The sequence below is a fragment of the Hydra vulgaris genome, chromosome 08, assembly GCF_038396675.1.
Source record: "Hydra vulgaris chromosome 08, alternate assembly HydraT2T_AEP".
In the NCBI taxonomy this organism is placed as follows: Eukaryota; Metazoa; Cnidaria; class Hydrozoa; order Anthoathecata; family Hydridae; genus Hydra; species Hydra vulgaris.
The window spans coordinates 64,200,001-64,217,236 of record NC_088927.1 but is presented as its reverse complement, the minus strand read 5'-3'; the positions used below and the strand labels follow the sequence as shown (position 1 = coordinate 64,217,236).

Here is a 17,236-nt window from a genome sequence, read left to right as displayed (position 1 = left end):
AGTTTCTTTACTTCAATGCAGTTCAACCCTTTGAAACTCTTTCCCATCTTCATGTTTTCCTGACTCATTCAACCTAAAACTTTTCAAGTCTTCTGTCAACCATTTCCTGGCTCTTTAACTCTATTCTTTGTTTTCTAGCAACTCTTAATACTTTGTAGTGGTTGCTTCCAGCCTTGTTGGGAGTGAATCAAAATTAATAAGAAATATTTTTTTAATTAATTTTTTTAAAATAATTCCAAGTATTTTTAAAAAAATGTTAACAACTATTTAACACTGCTATTGAAACAAGTTTCAAATAAGGTAAAAATAAAAATTAACTGAAATTTTTTTAATTTAATTAAATATAAAACAATTAGGTTTTTTGATTGTTAAGGAGCAAAAAACTTAAAGAGGTGAATTGTGTGAATTCAAAAAGTATGAATAGAAAGTGTCGAGGTTTGAAAATAAAAAATATTTTAACATCTAGAAAAAATCTTAACGCATCCAATGAGTATGCATTATAAAAAAGGATAGCATTAACTGTAATAGTATTTTTTAGGAAAACCATCTTTTGTTTGTTTTGTTGAAACTCTGTATATCATTGGTTATAATGAGTTTTAAATAAATTCATAGAATCTTGCACTTATTTGAAACAAAAACAGACATCATTAGAAGTGTGTCATTTTTTTCAAGACAATAAGACCAACTGACAGTAAGAGGTTAGAAAATAACTTTAAAAAAACAACTTTTTGCATTGTAGAGAGGTCGTTAGCTTATATTTTTTAGCAATAGACATAATATTGTTGGTCTTATTGTTAGTAATGTTGGTAATATCTTACAAACCTTGTAAATCTTGATTTGAAAAATGTTTGTTTTTGTATCCAACAAACATTTTTGTATCCAACAACCCTTCACTTCTTTATAAATTATTTATAATTTATAAAAGTTTATAAAACTTTTTAAGCTCAAAATTATTATAAAATATTATTTTTGTTCATCCATTTTTTGGATATAAGAGGTTTTTAAGATATCTTAGATTTCGAAAAAAAAAAAAATTTTGTTTATAAAATTGACAAAAAAAAAAAAAAGACTTGAATTAAAGTTGTCTATTTCCATTTTTCATTTCCTGTTGATATGTAGTATGTTATGTTGGTACTGCAGTGTATGTTGAGACTAATAAAAATACATAACAGTTAATTTTATTTCAAAAAAACTTCAAAAACAACAACATCAACAACAATATCAGCAATAATAAAAACAATAACAACGACAACAACCAAATCACTAAATAACATTAATAACAATAATATTTAACAATCATTAAATAACATTCAAATTTACCAAATCATTAAATAACATTCAAATTTAACATTTAATACTTATCTCGATCACTATTCTTATGAGTTGTCATATGATTTATTATCCTATTATTGAAATTTACTCTTGTAAATGATAAAATTTACACTTGTAAATGAAAAATTTACACTTGTAAATGAAAAATTTACACTTGTAAATGATAATTATTTTGAGAAGTGGAGTGAAGCTGGTCAAGGAAATAAATCTTATATATAATATGCATACCTAATGAGTGTTTATAAGTGAAAAATAATTAAAATTAAAACTTTAAATGACTTAAAACAAAAGTTAGAAATAAAAAATTTTAAGTTGAAAAATTTCAATAAAAAATTTCTTTATTAACTATATTACTATCCAGTCTCCAAGAAAAGGGAAGGGGGATGTTTATACATTTTTGGAAAATTTTCCCACCCACCCCAAGCTTTTTAAGACTCCCTCTTCCCCATTTATTAATTTTTAATTGTTGTCAGCAAAAAATGTATACCTCGAAATAAAAAAATAAAAAATCAGTGAAAATTGGCCTTAAAAATTAGAAAATAATTCTTTCAGTCACCAATAAAAACAAAAACCTTCAGTGTAAACGGCTTTAAAAATCGCTGACCTGGTAAATCTCAATTCACCACATTAAATCCTATTAAAGTTATGCTAAAACAGCTGTTCGAAAACGTACATTTGACCACAAGCCACACTAGAATTTAATAGTTTTAAGCGTATATTGTAAAAAAATATTAGTTTGGATTTATGAATAAAACTTTTTTATAAAAAATGCTTACATTGTATCATAAAAAAATTCCACTCCCCCTTTTATTAACCCCCTCCCCCCGTTTATTAGATCTATCCCACTCCCCCTTTTATTATCCCCCTCCCTCCTTGTATTAAGGACTCAAAAGTAAGAGCATTAACAAAAACTTTTTTCTTTGAAAGCGAGACATTTATGTAACAGGCATTTATGTTATTTATTAACTGAATTACTTTACTATTTATTAACCGCCATGTCTTTAATTATATTAATATTTATTATTATTAATATATTTGCATTAATTAGTTAATTAATAAAAAACATTCTAAAATAAAAACCAACTCCAATAGGAATTGAACCTGGAGCTCAGGTACCACAATCAAATTTATTAACCACTACACCCTACAATATTGTATCTTGAAAAGTTAATAAAGTTTAAATAAAATGAATTTGTTTTGACGCATGATACTTTTAAAACAATTAACAGGCTTTTAAATAAAATAACTTCCGAATGATTAATACTTAAGCATTGTTAGCGTTACACTTTCAGGGAATCAGGGAATCAGTGACCTGGGTAAATATATATTAGATAATATTATATTGTCTTCCTATACTTTTATATATTATAACTTTTTTCTTAAATATTTAATAAGATATTTTTTAGTATAATAATCATTTTCTCAGCTTTAATAGTCACAATGAGGGATTAGGTTTTGAATTTAAGACCACTAGAGTTGTCGATGCCAAGATTTTTTTAGAGGATGTCGTAGTTCAATTGCTTTGTTGATTGTATTTAGTCATAGAGTGTTCTTAAAGTTGATCATTTGGTTAAAGTCCATGGCTTTGCATTTCTTGATAATTAGTGGCATTAGTTAAGTTTATGCTCACTGGGTTTAGTTGTTTTAGTCAAGTTTGATTGCATTAGTCAACTGGATTTAGTTATGTTAGTCAAGTTTGGGTTCATTGAAACTTGCTTGTGCTGTGAACTTTGGTATTATAAATTTTCCAAAAGATTTCATTACTGATATGCAAGGAAAGATCTTTTATGAAAATAAAATAACTTCCCTTACACAGAACCTTGTGGAACTCTACTGGTGGCTCGCTCCCATACAGAAGTGTCACCCAGTATGATCCATTGGGTTCTGTTGAAGAGAAAAGTTTTAATCCAGTTGAAAAGGTTTCTTTTAATGCAATAGACCTCCAGTTTTAGGAGAAGTCTTTTATAAAGGACCTTATTGAAGGTTTTGGCAAAGTAAAAGAAGGATCCATAGTCTATGCAATTTAAAGATATACTGTGGGTCAAAAAGTCTATCCTTTCTAAAATGTTTTTGACACTTGATTTTTTATTTAAAAAACCATGTTGGCATTCTAAGAAAAAGTTTCTTTGAAGTTAGGTACTGCATTACCTTGGCTTTAACTATTATCTCTGTTTTTCTACAAGGGACAGATTTGAATGAGGTTGATCTGTAGTTAGAGGAGTCAATTTTAGATCTGCTGTTAAAGATAGTAAGGATTGCTGAGTGCAATTTATTTCAAAGTTTTTATTTACACTCGTAATAAAAACTGTACTAAAAGTTTCACCAAACAAAAAAGTTTGTTTAAATAAAATAAAATAGATATAAATATTTTAAGATATTAAATAAAAAACAATTAAATTGTTTTTTTCACCAGATTGTTTTTTAAAAGTGGTGTGAAGGATAGCAAAAATTTTATATATGAATTGTTATTTTTCAAAGTTCTTTAAAAACTTATAAAAAAAATTTTTTAAAGAACTTTGAAAGTTTTATTTTTTCTAATTTTTTTTTACTCTAGATTATTGATAAAATATTTGTTCTTCAGATTATTCTTTGATATATGGTATTCTAAGATATATCTTTGGTATATATTTAAAAAAAAAAAAAATTTATTAGTCAAGTATATATTTTAAAAGTAATGTTATAATAACTTTGCATTTTTGTATTTAATAGGTGCATGTCAAACTGCGATTCAAAACTTAATTTTATGGAGCCAGTAATTTATTCATATGTATGTGAAGATTGTGGTTCTCAAAAGTATGTTATTCAATTTATTTAATAAAATGAAAAATTAATTTATATGTTAAATCATGACATTTATGCTGTTAATCTTTCAGGCTAATAGCAGAATGGAGGATAACAGATGATACAGGAAATGTTCCTTCAGAAGTTATGTCTAAAGGTGCTACATTAACTGGTTTCTTGACTCCTAGCCTTGTAATTAATAAAGACATTCTGCTTGAATCAAAAAACTACACATTTACATTAAATGTTGGTTTTGCTGATTCATTAAAACACATTGCATTTAAATTTACAAAAGCTACATGCTCTCGTCCATCTTCAGGGATTTGTTACATTTAGTGAGTATCAATCTATCCTTATGAGTTTTTTCCTTTGAAAACATTTTTTTTTCAATTTGTTTAACTAATTTCCAAAATATATATATATTTGTATGTAAAAATATGTATACATTATATACATTTATATATATATATATATATATATATATATATATATATATATATATATATATATATATATATATATACATTCAATAATTAGTAAAAAATAAAAATCACAATATAACAGGTGCAAAAGTTATCGGACAAATCTGAATTTAATTATTTGAGCATAATAGTTTCTTTTTGTGGTTTTATATTTTATAGAACAATTATGCTTAGGCATAAATGTTCTATAGAATATAAACTTTGTTATGTGAAACACAATTATTTAAAATGAGGTTAAATGCAGCTGAACAATTTGAAACACAATTATTTAAAGTGAGGTTAAATGCAGCTGAACTTCTTTTTGAAAGCGACTCAGAATGTTTTCTGTACATCTCAAAAACCGTACTTATGATAAGAAGAAGACTAATAGGACAGTACTTAAATGAGTCAGATTGCTCACCAGAGTTTTTGAAATTAGATTATCAGAGTTTTTGAAAATAGGTCCAACCTCCACGAAAATACTCATTACAGTTTATACTTTATTAAGTCTGATGATGGAACTGACTCAAATCCTGTTATTGAGTTGCTTTATTTTTTAGAGCAAAAAAAAGGAAGAAAATTTTTACATGACTTCAAGAAAGACAAAGTATTTTGTTCCACCTGCATCAAACCTACCCATATTAGAATGCCTTTACCTTGTCATTCAAGAAAAAAAGACTTGTATGAAACATTTATTTCAAATGGATTTTTTAATTGGAAGAAAATTTTACAAGTTGTTGCCTCTCACTAACAATCTGAGCTTATTAGGGTATCTGTTAGTATGATTGCCTTAGCATCATCAGGACCGATCATTATCCGGCAACTAAATCACCATCAATTTAATAAAATGATGGATAATTGTATGGCTTTATCTAAAATATTTACAACTCTACTTTATTTGGTAGTTGCTTATTTCCTTTGAGAAAAATTTAGATTAATTATCAATCATAATATTATTTAGTCTACTGGATTACTAAATTTTTCTTCTCAATATGATAGTAATTTTAAGAATATTTTCAATATGATAAAGTTTTTAAGAATGGCCTTGCCATTCTTAAAAAGGATAAAAATAGTTCAAACTTTCATATGCTACGAAAACTACAAGCAGACAGTTCTCTGGAATTAAAGAAATGGTTGAAATTGTGCTCAAAAGTAAAAGTAGCTCTCACCTGAAATTGAAAAGGAGACAACACTTTGCTTATGCTTTGTAAGCTACAGGAAAGTATAAGGGATTCACAATTCTACATTTTGATGGCCAAGGAAACAGCAGATATGTTTTCAAAAGAACAAATTTTGATTTGCATTTGGCATGTTAATGAAAAATTTAAAATTGAGGAGCTTTTATGGAATTTATCCAAACTGACAAACATTAAGAGCGCCACTTTATTGAACTGTTTGAAGGATGTTTTGTGTCGACTTATCCTGTTAATATAGAATTGTTGGGGCCAATATTTTGATGAATTGTCTAACATATCTGGAAATATTCATGGATTTTTATTTGTTTTACGCTCATATTATCAACTTGGTAGCACAAGAATCTTTTAAAAATATAATGGAATATAATGAATATAACCCAATCGTTTGTCCATAAGTCTCCAAAACACGTGACATGTTTCAATAAATTTTGTATGGTAAAGGATGTAAAAGTTTGATAGTCACTGCAGTCATTTTGCCCCACTCAATGAATCCTAAGAAAACCATTCATTATATTTATTATCAGTAACTTATCTCAATATTTATTCATTGTCAACTGATTTGAGGATTTTGTAAATCATTCTGAAAACACAGCTAAGGAGGGGGGTGGTTACACAAAAATATACAAATGTCTACAATGGGGTGTGTTTAAGTCAGTAAGTACGTATGTTGTTTGATTTTTTCTTGTTCTTTTTTACTCTTTTAAAAATTTATTTTATTGTAAACTCATGAGTTTATAATAAAAATCTTTTTTTTTCATCATAAACTCTTAAAGTTCAATACTTTTTAACAAAAGCATTGAACTTTATGAGTTTAAAAAATCAATATTATGGTGTAACAAAGTAATATCAAATTAACTAAAAGTTTTTTTTGTTTTCAATGCTTTAAAAATTTTTTTTGTTGGAAAATAGGGGAAGGGGGTAATTTTGTAATAAATAATGAATACGCATGCAGAAGATGGATGTGTCATTAAAATCAAATGGTTGCATACAAAGGGGAAGGAGGAGAGGGAGGGGGTGTCTTTAATCAGTGGTTTTACTGGGTACAAACTTTAACAATGCCCCCTAAGTTCAACACATTTTTTAAATTGGAAATTTCGCCCAGGATGTTCATGGTAAGTAAGGATGCTAATACAGCACTCCGAGGTAAATTTTTCTTGTAATAGTGTTTTTTTCAAAATATACTGTTTTAAGCAAATTACAAGGATAAACTTTTATTGAAAAACAATTCAGACATGCAGCTCATTTTTTGAAAAGCAAAAAATACCATTAATGCACTAATAAAGATGTTTAAAGAAGCCTAGAGTGATGTAAGTCTATCTTATGATTAAAGTCTTATGGGATGAGGCTGTTGTAGCAGCAGAATGTAGTAGTTGACAAATCAGAGATGCCACAAAGATGTAAGATTACATCACAATTCACTGGAAGTGAAGTGGAGTTCCATACTTTGCTATGACTCCAGAGCATCACTACCACCAGCTTTACTATAAAACTCTGAATTGTGTTATAACGGGATTTAAGACCTGATTTAAACCAACACAAACCACTGAATATTTAGCAAATATCGAAAAATTAATCATCTGTCAGTAGTTGGAAGTAGGATTCATTAAGGCTTTTCAAAAAAATGACTTTAAAAATTATGAGCACTCTTTTTTTTGTCATTTTAGGCTTAAGGCCTATTTGCATTCTACAATGAGCAATTAAACCATCTCCCTCTTTTAAATTGCCATCACAATATTGAGTTATGCGTGCCTCTTTTCATATAAATACATTTTACTTAAAAGAATTATGTTTTTGTGCTTATTGAAAAGGCTTCTTATATATTAGTATAGATTTTCAACTCTCACCAAATAGTTTGATCCAAATCTGCAAAAAGTAAAATCCTATGCCTATGATCTCTGTGTTACTCAGTATACACAAATTTTATTTGTTTTCTATTTGTAAATAGTCATTTTGAATTAAATATGTTGTTGATACATAAAATGAGTATTTAGTTTTGTTTCTTTAATAATTATGAGTAAATCGTTATTATTAGTTATTTTTTTATTTATTTCTTTTTGCATAAGATACCATGGCATTTTATATATTTATAATTTGATTATAACAGTCCAACTGAAGGTTTTGCTCTTGAGACAATTTTCAAACTTATGTGTAAAGGTTGGAGAGATTCTGATGGCTTTTTGAGCTACAAGTTTTCTTATGATGACAATCCATCACAGCAATTAAGATATAGCATTTCATCAAAGGTTAATTATCCTCTTATAAATATTGCATCTACTGAACAACCAAGCCTAATTAATTTCATAATGGGTCCAGGTTATGAAAATAATGATTACAATATTAGCATAATCATTGATGTATGTGGTAAATACAATGCGTACACAAAATATAAACTTTGGATTAAGGTATAAAAAATTTTTTAAATTTTTTTTATAAAAATAAGGTAACCAATAAATGTTATTGAATAAATTAAACAAGTTTATATTTTTAAAGTAAAATTTTCTCACATACAGGTACATCCTAGTAATAAGCCTATAAATTTACTAGAACTGGTAATGGGAGTTAGTTTAACCGATGTGCAAGTTATTACTAATATTGTTCAAGCAGTTAGTTCTACTATTAACAAAATAGTACCAAGTTACTACAAAAATAATGCATCACCTTTAAATGAATTGGAAGATACTGGCAATGGAAATCAAGAATCTCATTCACATGTAAGCAAATTTATTAAGTAAACTTAAAAGAATGCCTAGATATTCATTTATGAACTTTTAAAGAAATGTTTTTAATGTAAGCATTTGATAAAATTTTAAACGCTTGTAACTTTTAAATGTATATATTTTTTAATAACTTAAAACATATTTATACAATTAAATATGAATTCATCCAATTTTTTAAAAATTGTTTACAATTTAAAAAAATAATATAAATTGTTTTTATGTAATGGTTATTCTAATTTGCTATAAATTGATAAATAAAATTTCAAATAGTTACAAATATAGTCCTGACTTCAATCCATACTATCTCCCTAACAGTAAAACACTCAAATTATTGACTAAGGTGATATCCCTTGACCTAGTGAAGGTAAATAGAATAAAAAATGATATTGAAAAAATTAAATGTTATTAAAAATTTTCATTTATAATAATTATTATTGAATTAAAGATTTGTTTACGAATTTATTTTATTAATTATTTTAATAAACATAAATTCTTGACTTAATTCTAAATTTAATTATACAATGATGCAATTATTTGCCTTTTATGAAAGTGTCAAATCATGTTGTTTACAGCAGCTAAATTTAAATTTAGATTTAAAATAAAAATATTTTGATTAAGAAACTTTTTATGTGTAACCACTGTGTTTAAGATTATTTAAGTGGTTTATTATTATGTTTACTGTTATGAAATATTTAGTGTTAGAATAGATATTTTAATGAGGATATAAAAAAGTTCTTGGTAGAGGCTCATTATGCTAATATGCACGATTTCAAACGCAAAGAGAAAATAATTTCTCTTTGCGTTTTTTATCATTGTCACTTAGTGTTTTCTTTATCCATTTCCCATTATGAGAATATTTTATTATTCATTATTCAAAAAAAATTTGAATAACGAATTATGAAATTTCAAAATAAAATTAGCATATTTAGTTTTTAACTTAATAGCTTTGCAATCAAAATAATATTTAAGATTCCTTGAATTTAACTTATTATAACTTGGTAACAATGTTTGAGTTTTATGTTATTATAACTTGATAACAATGTATGAGTTTTAACTTATTATAACTTTATAATAATGTTTGAGCTTTAAGTTATTAAAACCTGATAACAATGTATTAGTTTTAAGTTATTATAACTTGATAACAATGCACAAGTTTTGAGTTATGGCGATATTTAATCAAATTATTTGATGAAAAAAAGCAAAACATGTTATGATCATAAAAATGTTATTCCTTTTTTTTATGCAAGCACTAAAATACGCATTCAAAACAAATGAAAAGAAGTATTTAGGTGTGTGTCAGTGAGCAAGCATCAAAGTGCTTGCTAAAATAAAACATTTTACAGTAATTTAAATTAGCTAATAATTATCTTTTTATGTTTTTTCATATATTCTTTAGACAAAGTTTTTATATATACTTGTTTTTTTTATTTCTTTTTTTTAATTACAATTTTTTTTCTAAGTTTGTTTGTTTATTTAATAGTTACGTACAAAAATGATTGATTTGCTCAGCAAAACTCCTATCAACAATTTAAATTTTTTCAAGTCCATAAGTGATGCTTTAACTTTGTTATCACATAAACCAAAAGAATTGGTTCCTCAATCTCAGGTATTTTTTAATTTTTATTTTTTTATTTAATTCATCTCCACTAGATTGCAGAGTTAGTACCACAGTTGAGAAAGCCATTTTTTATAATCAAATTTGATACAAATCAGAACTATTACCATATGAATATAATTTTGCAAGGTAGAACTACTAGCATGTCAATGTCATTATGCAGTGTAAAATAATTACCAAATAAGTATAAATATGCAAGGTAGAATGATTAATAAAAAAATATAATTATGCAATGTCCAGCAAGTAGTATATAAATATAATTATGTGATGTAGAATGATTAACATATAAGTATAGTTATTAATACAATTTTTACAATTTGATACAATTTTAGTTTGTGGGCAGGAATGTTTTGTAGATAATCATAGTTATATACAGTTTAAAAAAAGAATTAACAAAAATACATAATTGTCCTATTGAAAACTTATACAACTGATACCCATAATACAACTGTTCCCATGATGTGACTATCATAACTGACTCTATGGATTTCCCATTGAGTCAGTTATGTTATAAAACATAAAATAATTATTTTAGTTTTAATGTTTAAAAAATGCTTATAATGTTCCTATCAAGTTATTTAAAAAAAACTTAAATCTATAGAAATGGAAATAAAAATATTGAAAATGGAAACAAACAATCTTATATAGCAGTATATCATTCTTTCCAATATTTCATCATTTGAAGTGTGATAAATCCTGGATCATCTTCCGTATTAATTTCAGGCATTTGATCAATGAGAAACATTTTTTTCATTTTTAAAATTTCTCTTGTGGTTCTTTCTCAGGTGCTCAAACACTAAAATGAAAAAATAGTTGTATTTTTTATTTTATTTGTAATATCCTGCTTTACATCATCTTTACAAGAAACCAAAACATATGATTTCTTAAGTTTTTGATCTAAGTAAGTTGCAGCATTCAAAACCTGCAGCTGCTAATCATCGTAGGGATGAAGAAGATCATTTTGTATTTTTTCTTTCTCTCATGGGCAAATAAAGAGTCATTTTTTTGTGACTAATTTTTTTAAAGATAATGGCAAAAAGAATAATTAGGATTCAGTAATCCTTTTTTTCTGTCCTCAAGTAGAACAGCATATACAACCTCAAGAAATATTTGAGCATATTGAATGTGGTATTCCATGTAGAAGGTTTATCACAAATGAGTTTATTAACTTTTAGAAAAAAGATGCTTTTTACAAGTAGGTGCATGAGCTTAGTCAATTCTATAAAAGCAAATATAATGTTTTGAAGTCTGTTACTATCTTATAACTATCTCTAACACTTGGATCATGTTTTATTTATATCAGGTGATGATTATAAATAAAATAAGAAATCCAAGTGTTAGTTTGAAAAATCTTTTTGTTATTTGAAGCATTATCTGCGATAATACACGACATTCAAAAATCTAACTTTCAGTCTTCTAGAAAGAGGTCTGTGACCAAAGCAACCAAGACAGTTAGATTGTAGTTCTTATGATTCTTATGAAGTCTACTGAAGAGCAATGTAAAAATTTGACTTGTCTAATTTTCTGCTACTTTTCTAAGACTTGTTTAAAGTTGTGTGTTTAAGTTTTTTTGTTTCATTGAAGATCACAAGATTTTATATCAGATGAGATTCACAGAATCTCATTTGATATAAAAATATATATAATAAATTAAAATGAAGAAAAGCAACCATTAATAGGACTTGATGTTTCATGCCTTGTAGGCATGAAACATCAAGTCCTATTATTGGTTTTGTATCAGTAACTGATCAGTATAACTGATTTTATATCAGATGAGATTCACAGAATCTCATTTGATATAAAAATACATATAATAAATTAAAATGAAGAAAAGCAACCATTAATAAGACTTGATGTTTCATGCCTTGTAGGCAATCATCAGCCCTAAAATACAAATTCATAAATTAAAAAAAACATCAATACAATGAAATGAGTTCTGACATCTCTGCAGCATTAGATCTAACAAAAGAAAAAATTAGATGCCATAATGGTTGTCTAATCACGAGTGTCAAAGGAGGACAACAGAAATTTGTTTTTGTGCCTGCACATAGAAACCATTTTGCCCTGCTTGTTAAGTAAGTTTTTGCCTTTATAAAATTAACTTTCCAATTTTTGATTTAAACAAAGATGACAAATATTTGAAACCGGGCTGTATGTGTGGCAACACCTAACAACTTTCCATTAATTAGATGGTACCAAATCACTTTCTTTTAACTCACATATTTAGTTGGAAAGTTCTGTGTTGTATTTATATATATTGTTGTTAAATGATTTTAAATGGTTTGCATAATTAAATTTAGATGAGCTTGCGCTTGAGCCAATATATACTTTGTCTTTGTATTTAGGTTTATTAGAACATACTGTTGCTTAATATACAATGTTACAAAATAGACATGTGTTACTCAACAGGCAAGCAAATTTATTAATGAAGTGCGGTTTTTTTGTCTCTACATTATTATCATTGTATAAATATATTTTTATTGTGAGAACCAATTATGGTTTTGATGTTTGACATACTAGAATATTTTAATTATTATTATTTTAATTGAGTTTTTGTTAAATATTTTGTGATACAAACCAGTTTCAAAAAGTTGTCACCTTTGTTTAATTTAAAAAATTTGAAATCTCATTTTAAAAACACACAAACTTCCTTAACAAATAGAGCAAAATGGTCTCATATTTATGTTGACTCCTATGGTGGTTAGATAATCTTGATTATATATATATATATATATATATATATATATATATTTTTTTTTTTACGGTGTTTTTTTGAGTTTTTTAGGACCTTTTCTAGAAAATTCCCAACATTTTCTAGAACAACAACAATAAAAGTTCCCAATATGGCAAAAACGCGATGTAACATTTATTTCTAGCTGGCGCCCTGAAAATATATATATATATATATATTTATATTTATATATATATATATATATATATATATATATATATATATATATATATATATATATATATATATATATATATATATATATATATATATATACACAGGGTATGCCAAAAGTCACTGAACCATTTCAGTTTTAAATAAATTTTTTATTTTAACATTTATATGCATGAAATTTTAGTATCATAAAGTCAAGGTGATGGAAATTGATTTTCTATCACAAATTTAATTTTATTCTTATCACAAATTTACTTTTAGTAAGCTTTAGAAACTTTATCGTTAAGTGTGAAAAATAACATCCTGCATATGCCTTCCATTTTCTGCTTCACAAATTGCAGCTCTTTCGATTACCTCTGCCATAACCTTTTCAAAAGTTTATGGGCTTGTTTCTCTTATTTCTCTAATGATGTTTTCCTTTAGCTCCATTAAAGATTGCGGCTTGTTGGCATAAACCTTTTCCTTAAGATATCCCCACAAGAAAAAGTCTGGGCTAGTGAGATCAGGAGAACGAGATGGCCAATTGACATCACCAAATCGAGAAATAATTCTTCCATTAAAACGTTGCTGGTGTAATTGCATGCTTTCTCTTGCAGTATGAGCTGTTGCTCCATCCTGCTGGAACCACATTCCAACTCAATTTTCAATTGCTGGCCATAAGAAATTTTTAAGCATTGCTCTGTACCTCTTTTCTGTCACAGTCACAGCATTTTCATCATCATCTTCAAAGAAGTATGGCTCGATAATTTCATTTGAAGTTATTGCGCACCATACAGTGCACTTTACAGGTGCACAGCTCTTGGGTTTTCTGTTGCCCAAAAGCAACAGTTTGTTTATTGACGAACCCATTTAGGTGGAAGTGGGCTTCATCAGACATGATTAGTTTATCCAAAAAATTTAGTTCATTTTCAGCAAGTTCTTGTAATTGAACGGCATACTGTAGTCTAGGCTGAAAGTCCTGTGGCTTCAATTCTTGGATGAGTTGCATTTTGTATGGATAAATATTTAGACTTTTCATAACCCTTCTTAAAGATGTTAAAGAAATTCCAAGTTTCAATGATCATCTTTGGGTGGAAGTTTTTGGATTTTCTTCAAGATTTTCATGTATCCTTTCTTTGTTTTCATCTGTACAAACGGCTTTAGGTCTTCTAGATCGTGGCAGATCACTTACAGCTCCTTGATCTTCAAATCTTTTAACCATGCTCTTAATTGCATTCCTACTAGGAGCATCTCTCACATTGAAATGCCTTCGATAAGCTCTTTGGGTTTGAATTATTGAGCCTTGATTTTGATATTAAAATTTTACAATTTGTGTGCATTGGGCGATACTAAATTTCTCCATAATTAATTTCCAGGATCTGAAAAAAATAAAAAATATTAAGAAAATAAAAAAAATTAAGAAATAAAAAATATAAAATAAAAAGAGTCAGTGACTTTTGGCCCACCCTGTATATATATAAAGTGGTTTTCATATATTTAGACGCACTCATTTTTGTTTACATATATGTAAGAAAATACTTAAAATAAAAATAAAATAAAAGTGCTACCGGTATGTTTGATATATAATTTAATAGAGGAAGTGAAACTCTATTATAGAGTACCTTAATTTTTTTTTAAAGGATGTTTATTACTCATTCTATATCAATTAACACAAAAGAGTTAATTGATAAGCTTGATTTTATTTTATTCATAAACTTATAGGCCGACATCTGTTAACAGAAAAGTCTTCTAGAAAAAGGGTTTCGTTAGACACATTTAGTAACTAATTTTCGAAAGCGTTATTTTGAAGATCTAAATGACCTGATATAATACCCAAAAGATCCCAGATTTTTAGAGTCACAGTAACCGGATAACTGAGGTCAAACATTTGCCGTATATAAAAACCATCCTGATACGGTTTCAACTAACTAAAAAAACCTAAGTCTGCTTTTTGTTTAATTACCCCCAAATAAATAATATTTGTGATTTCAAATTTTGTTAGTGTATTCCTCAATAAATTGCCAATATTATATAAAATTTTGGACAATTTATGACATGGGTAACCTGACTTTTACACCTTTGTATTTTTGTGCGCTGTTTTCTTAGGATAATTATCAATTGCCATTTATGCTCTGCTTCAAAAGAGTATTGTATTTAAAACATAAATATTATTATAACCGAATTTTTTATTTTCATTACTACTGTTAATGCTTATCTCACAGTTCAATGTCCGAAAATATAAAAATAGCAATGATATAATAAAAAAAAATTAAACATTTATTCCGTATTACTATCGCAATCGGACTCTGACTCGGATAGTTTGTCTGACTATTCATCATCCTCCTCATTGGGATGGTTATTGTTGCAGACATTACATTTGAAAAGATCTGTGCAAATTATAAGCATGTTAAGCAATTATTGCATGAACATCTTTTTGTGGAACAATCACCACGGCAATAACATTCAACAAAATCAAGCACCAAATCTGGTGCAGCAGGCGATTCCATCCAAGATATGGCAATGGAACCTTGATCATTAAACCAACCATTTCCAAAAAGACTTGGTGGATTAATCAATGCTACATGTGATCTTTTTCTTATAAAAGCTTCATAATTAGCTCTTTTTATGTGTTGCACAAGCGAATCTTTATTCGGTGGCAACATTTCTTTGCTAAATTTACCAGATTTAAATAATGTGTAATGAGCTACATTAACTGATTCTTCTTGTTCAGCCCCGTATAAATCACAGACATATTTTTTCAGCATATTTATTAGTTCATCAGATGGTGGTACTGAATCACCTAGAATTTTAAAAGCTTCTAAATATTTTGCTTTCTTCCGTAGGACTTTGAAAGCTATTGCTTTTCCTTTTCCATAAAATGCACTTGTTGAACCGCATCCTAAATAACAACTATAAATATAAACTTGAATAAATTTAAAAATCTGAATTCATAGTTTTACCCCGTCTAAACATTACAATATTTTCTAAAGAAACAAAAATCGTCACCTGTAAACAAATGAAAGCCAGTCATAGCAATCGAAAAATCTTTACCAAAATCAGGTTCATATTTTTTTATATTAATGATACGGCGTTTGTTACCAACAGCAGAATTGAAGTATATAGTTGACGGAAGGCAAGTTGACAGAGCAAACACAAATACATCAGTATCAGGACTACTAATAACAACAGTTTGATAGTGCAGTGACGCATGTGATGCATGTGATAAAATTAACTTAGTATCAGCTTCTTCGTGGTCACTGGCAAGCTCATGAACTTCACTTACAACAATAAGGTTGTCAATTGACTGAATTTTGTTACACAAGTTCGTGTGTGTTACGTAGAGAGTTATGTTGCCAAGATTTTGTGGATTACACTCACACCATGACATGTATAGAAAATTTATTAGCTCCTCTTTATTTCGTCCGAGAGACATAAATTTTTTCCATTGCTTTGGTACCTGTCGAGTAGCACTATAGATGATAAATGCTTGTACACCGGATTGTGCACTTTTTGCTCTTTTAGCATTTTTTGTGCTAATTAATGGGTAGCAATCAGATACAAATTTAACACGAGATGACTTATGGTAATCAGCTAATCGTATTACTTGTTTAAGTACTTCATTTGCTAGCTCCTTGAATGTGCCCGCTATTGCTTTTAAGCTTTGTAAAATTGCCATAGCATCAATGAGTAGCGCGTTGTCTGTAGGAATAGTGGTCACAGTAATATCATTACATTTTGATTCAATAACATTTAGTAACTTGGCTTTACATTATCACATTTCACATTACATTATCACATATCACACAATATCATTACATTTTGATTCAATTAAATTTTTTTAACTTGGCTTTACATGTTTTTACAAGTGACCCTGTGATTGTCGATAAAGGCTGGATACACTCTCAATGAATATGCTATAATTGCCTTTACATCGACTTCTCTATCTTTACCAATTAGCACTAGCCTAACAAATAAGTCTCTGTCATTCTTTAATGTAACTAGTTTACCATTTAAAGACCTAGATTTTGTTACCTGCTTTAAGCTAGCAAATGTTTTTAAACTATTTTGCTTTATTGTTGAAAATATATCAGGATCTTCACACAACAGTTTCTCTTTTACGAATGAGGTAAATTGTTTATCACCTATATCATTGGCATTACGAAGATCAGATTCAATATCAGTGGGAGCAATAGAACCTGTTGAGATATTGAGTAGTTCTTTGCTTTAAATAGTAAATGGATTTATCATTG

At 27.6% G+C, this 17,236-nt stretch overlaps 1 protein-coding gene across 8 annotated transcripts in view; it reads left to right on the top strand.

The window, feature by feature from the left end:
- LOC100205608 (polycystin-1-like protein 2) overlaps positions 1-17,236 on the top strand; it is a 125,778-nt gene that overhangs the window by 28,219 nt on the left and 80,323 nt on the right. For all 8 annotated transcript variants that reach the window (XR_010640299.1, XR_010640298.1, XR_010640297.1 and 5 more), the window contains exons 11-15: positions 4,042-4,125; positions 4,206-4,448; positions 7,875-8,172; positions 8,281-8,481; positions 9,968-10,093. Coding sequence is in view for 5 of the 8 variants with exons in the window: in XM_065804157.1 (XP_065660229.1) it covers positions 4,042-4,125; positions 4,206-4,448; positions 7,875-8,172; positions 8,281-8,481; positions 9,968-10,093 (952 nt within the window). In the remaining 3 variants the exon portion in view is untranslated. The remainder of the gene's footprint in view (positions 1-4,041; positions 4,126-4,205; positions 4,449-7,874; positions 8,173-8,280; positions 8,482-9,967; positions 10,094-17,236) is intronic.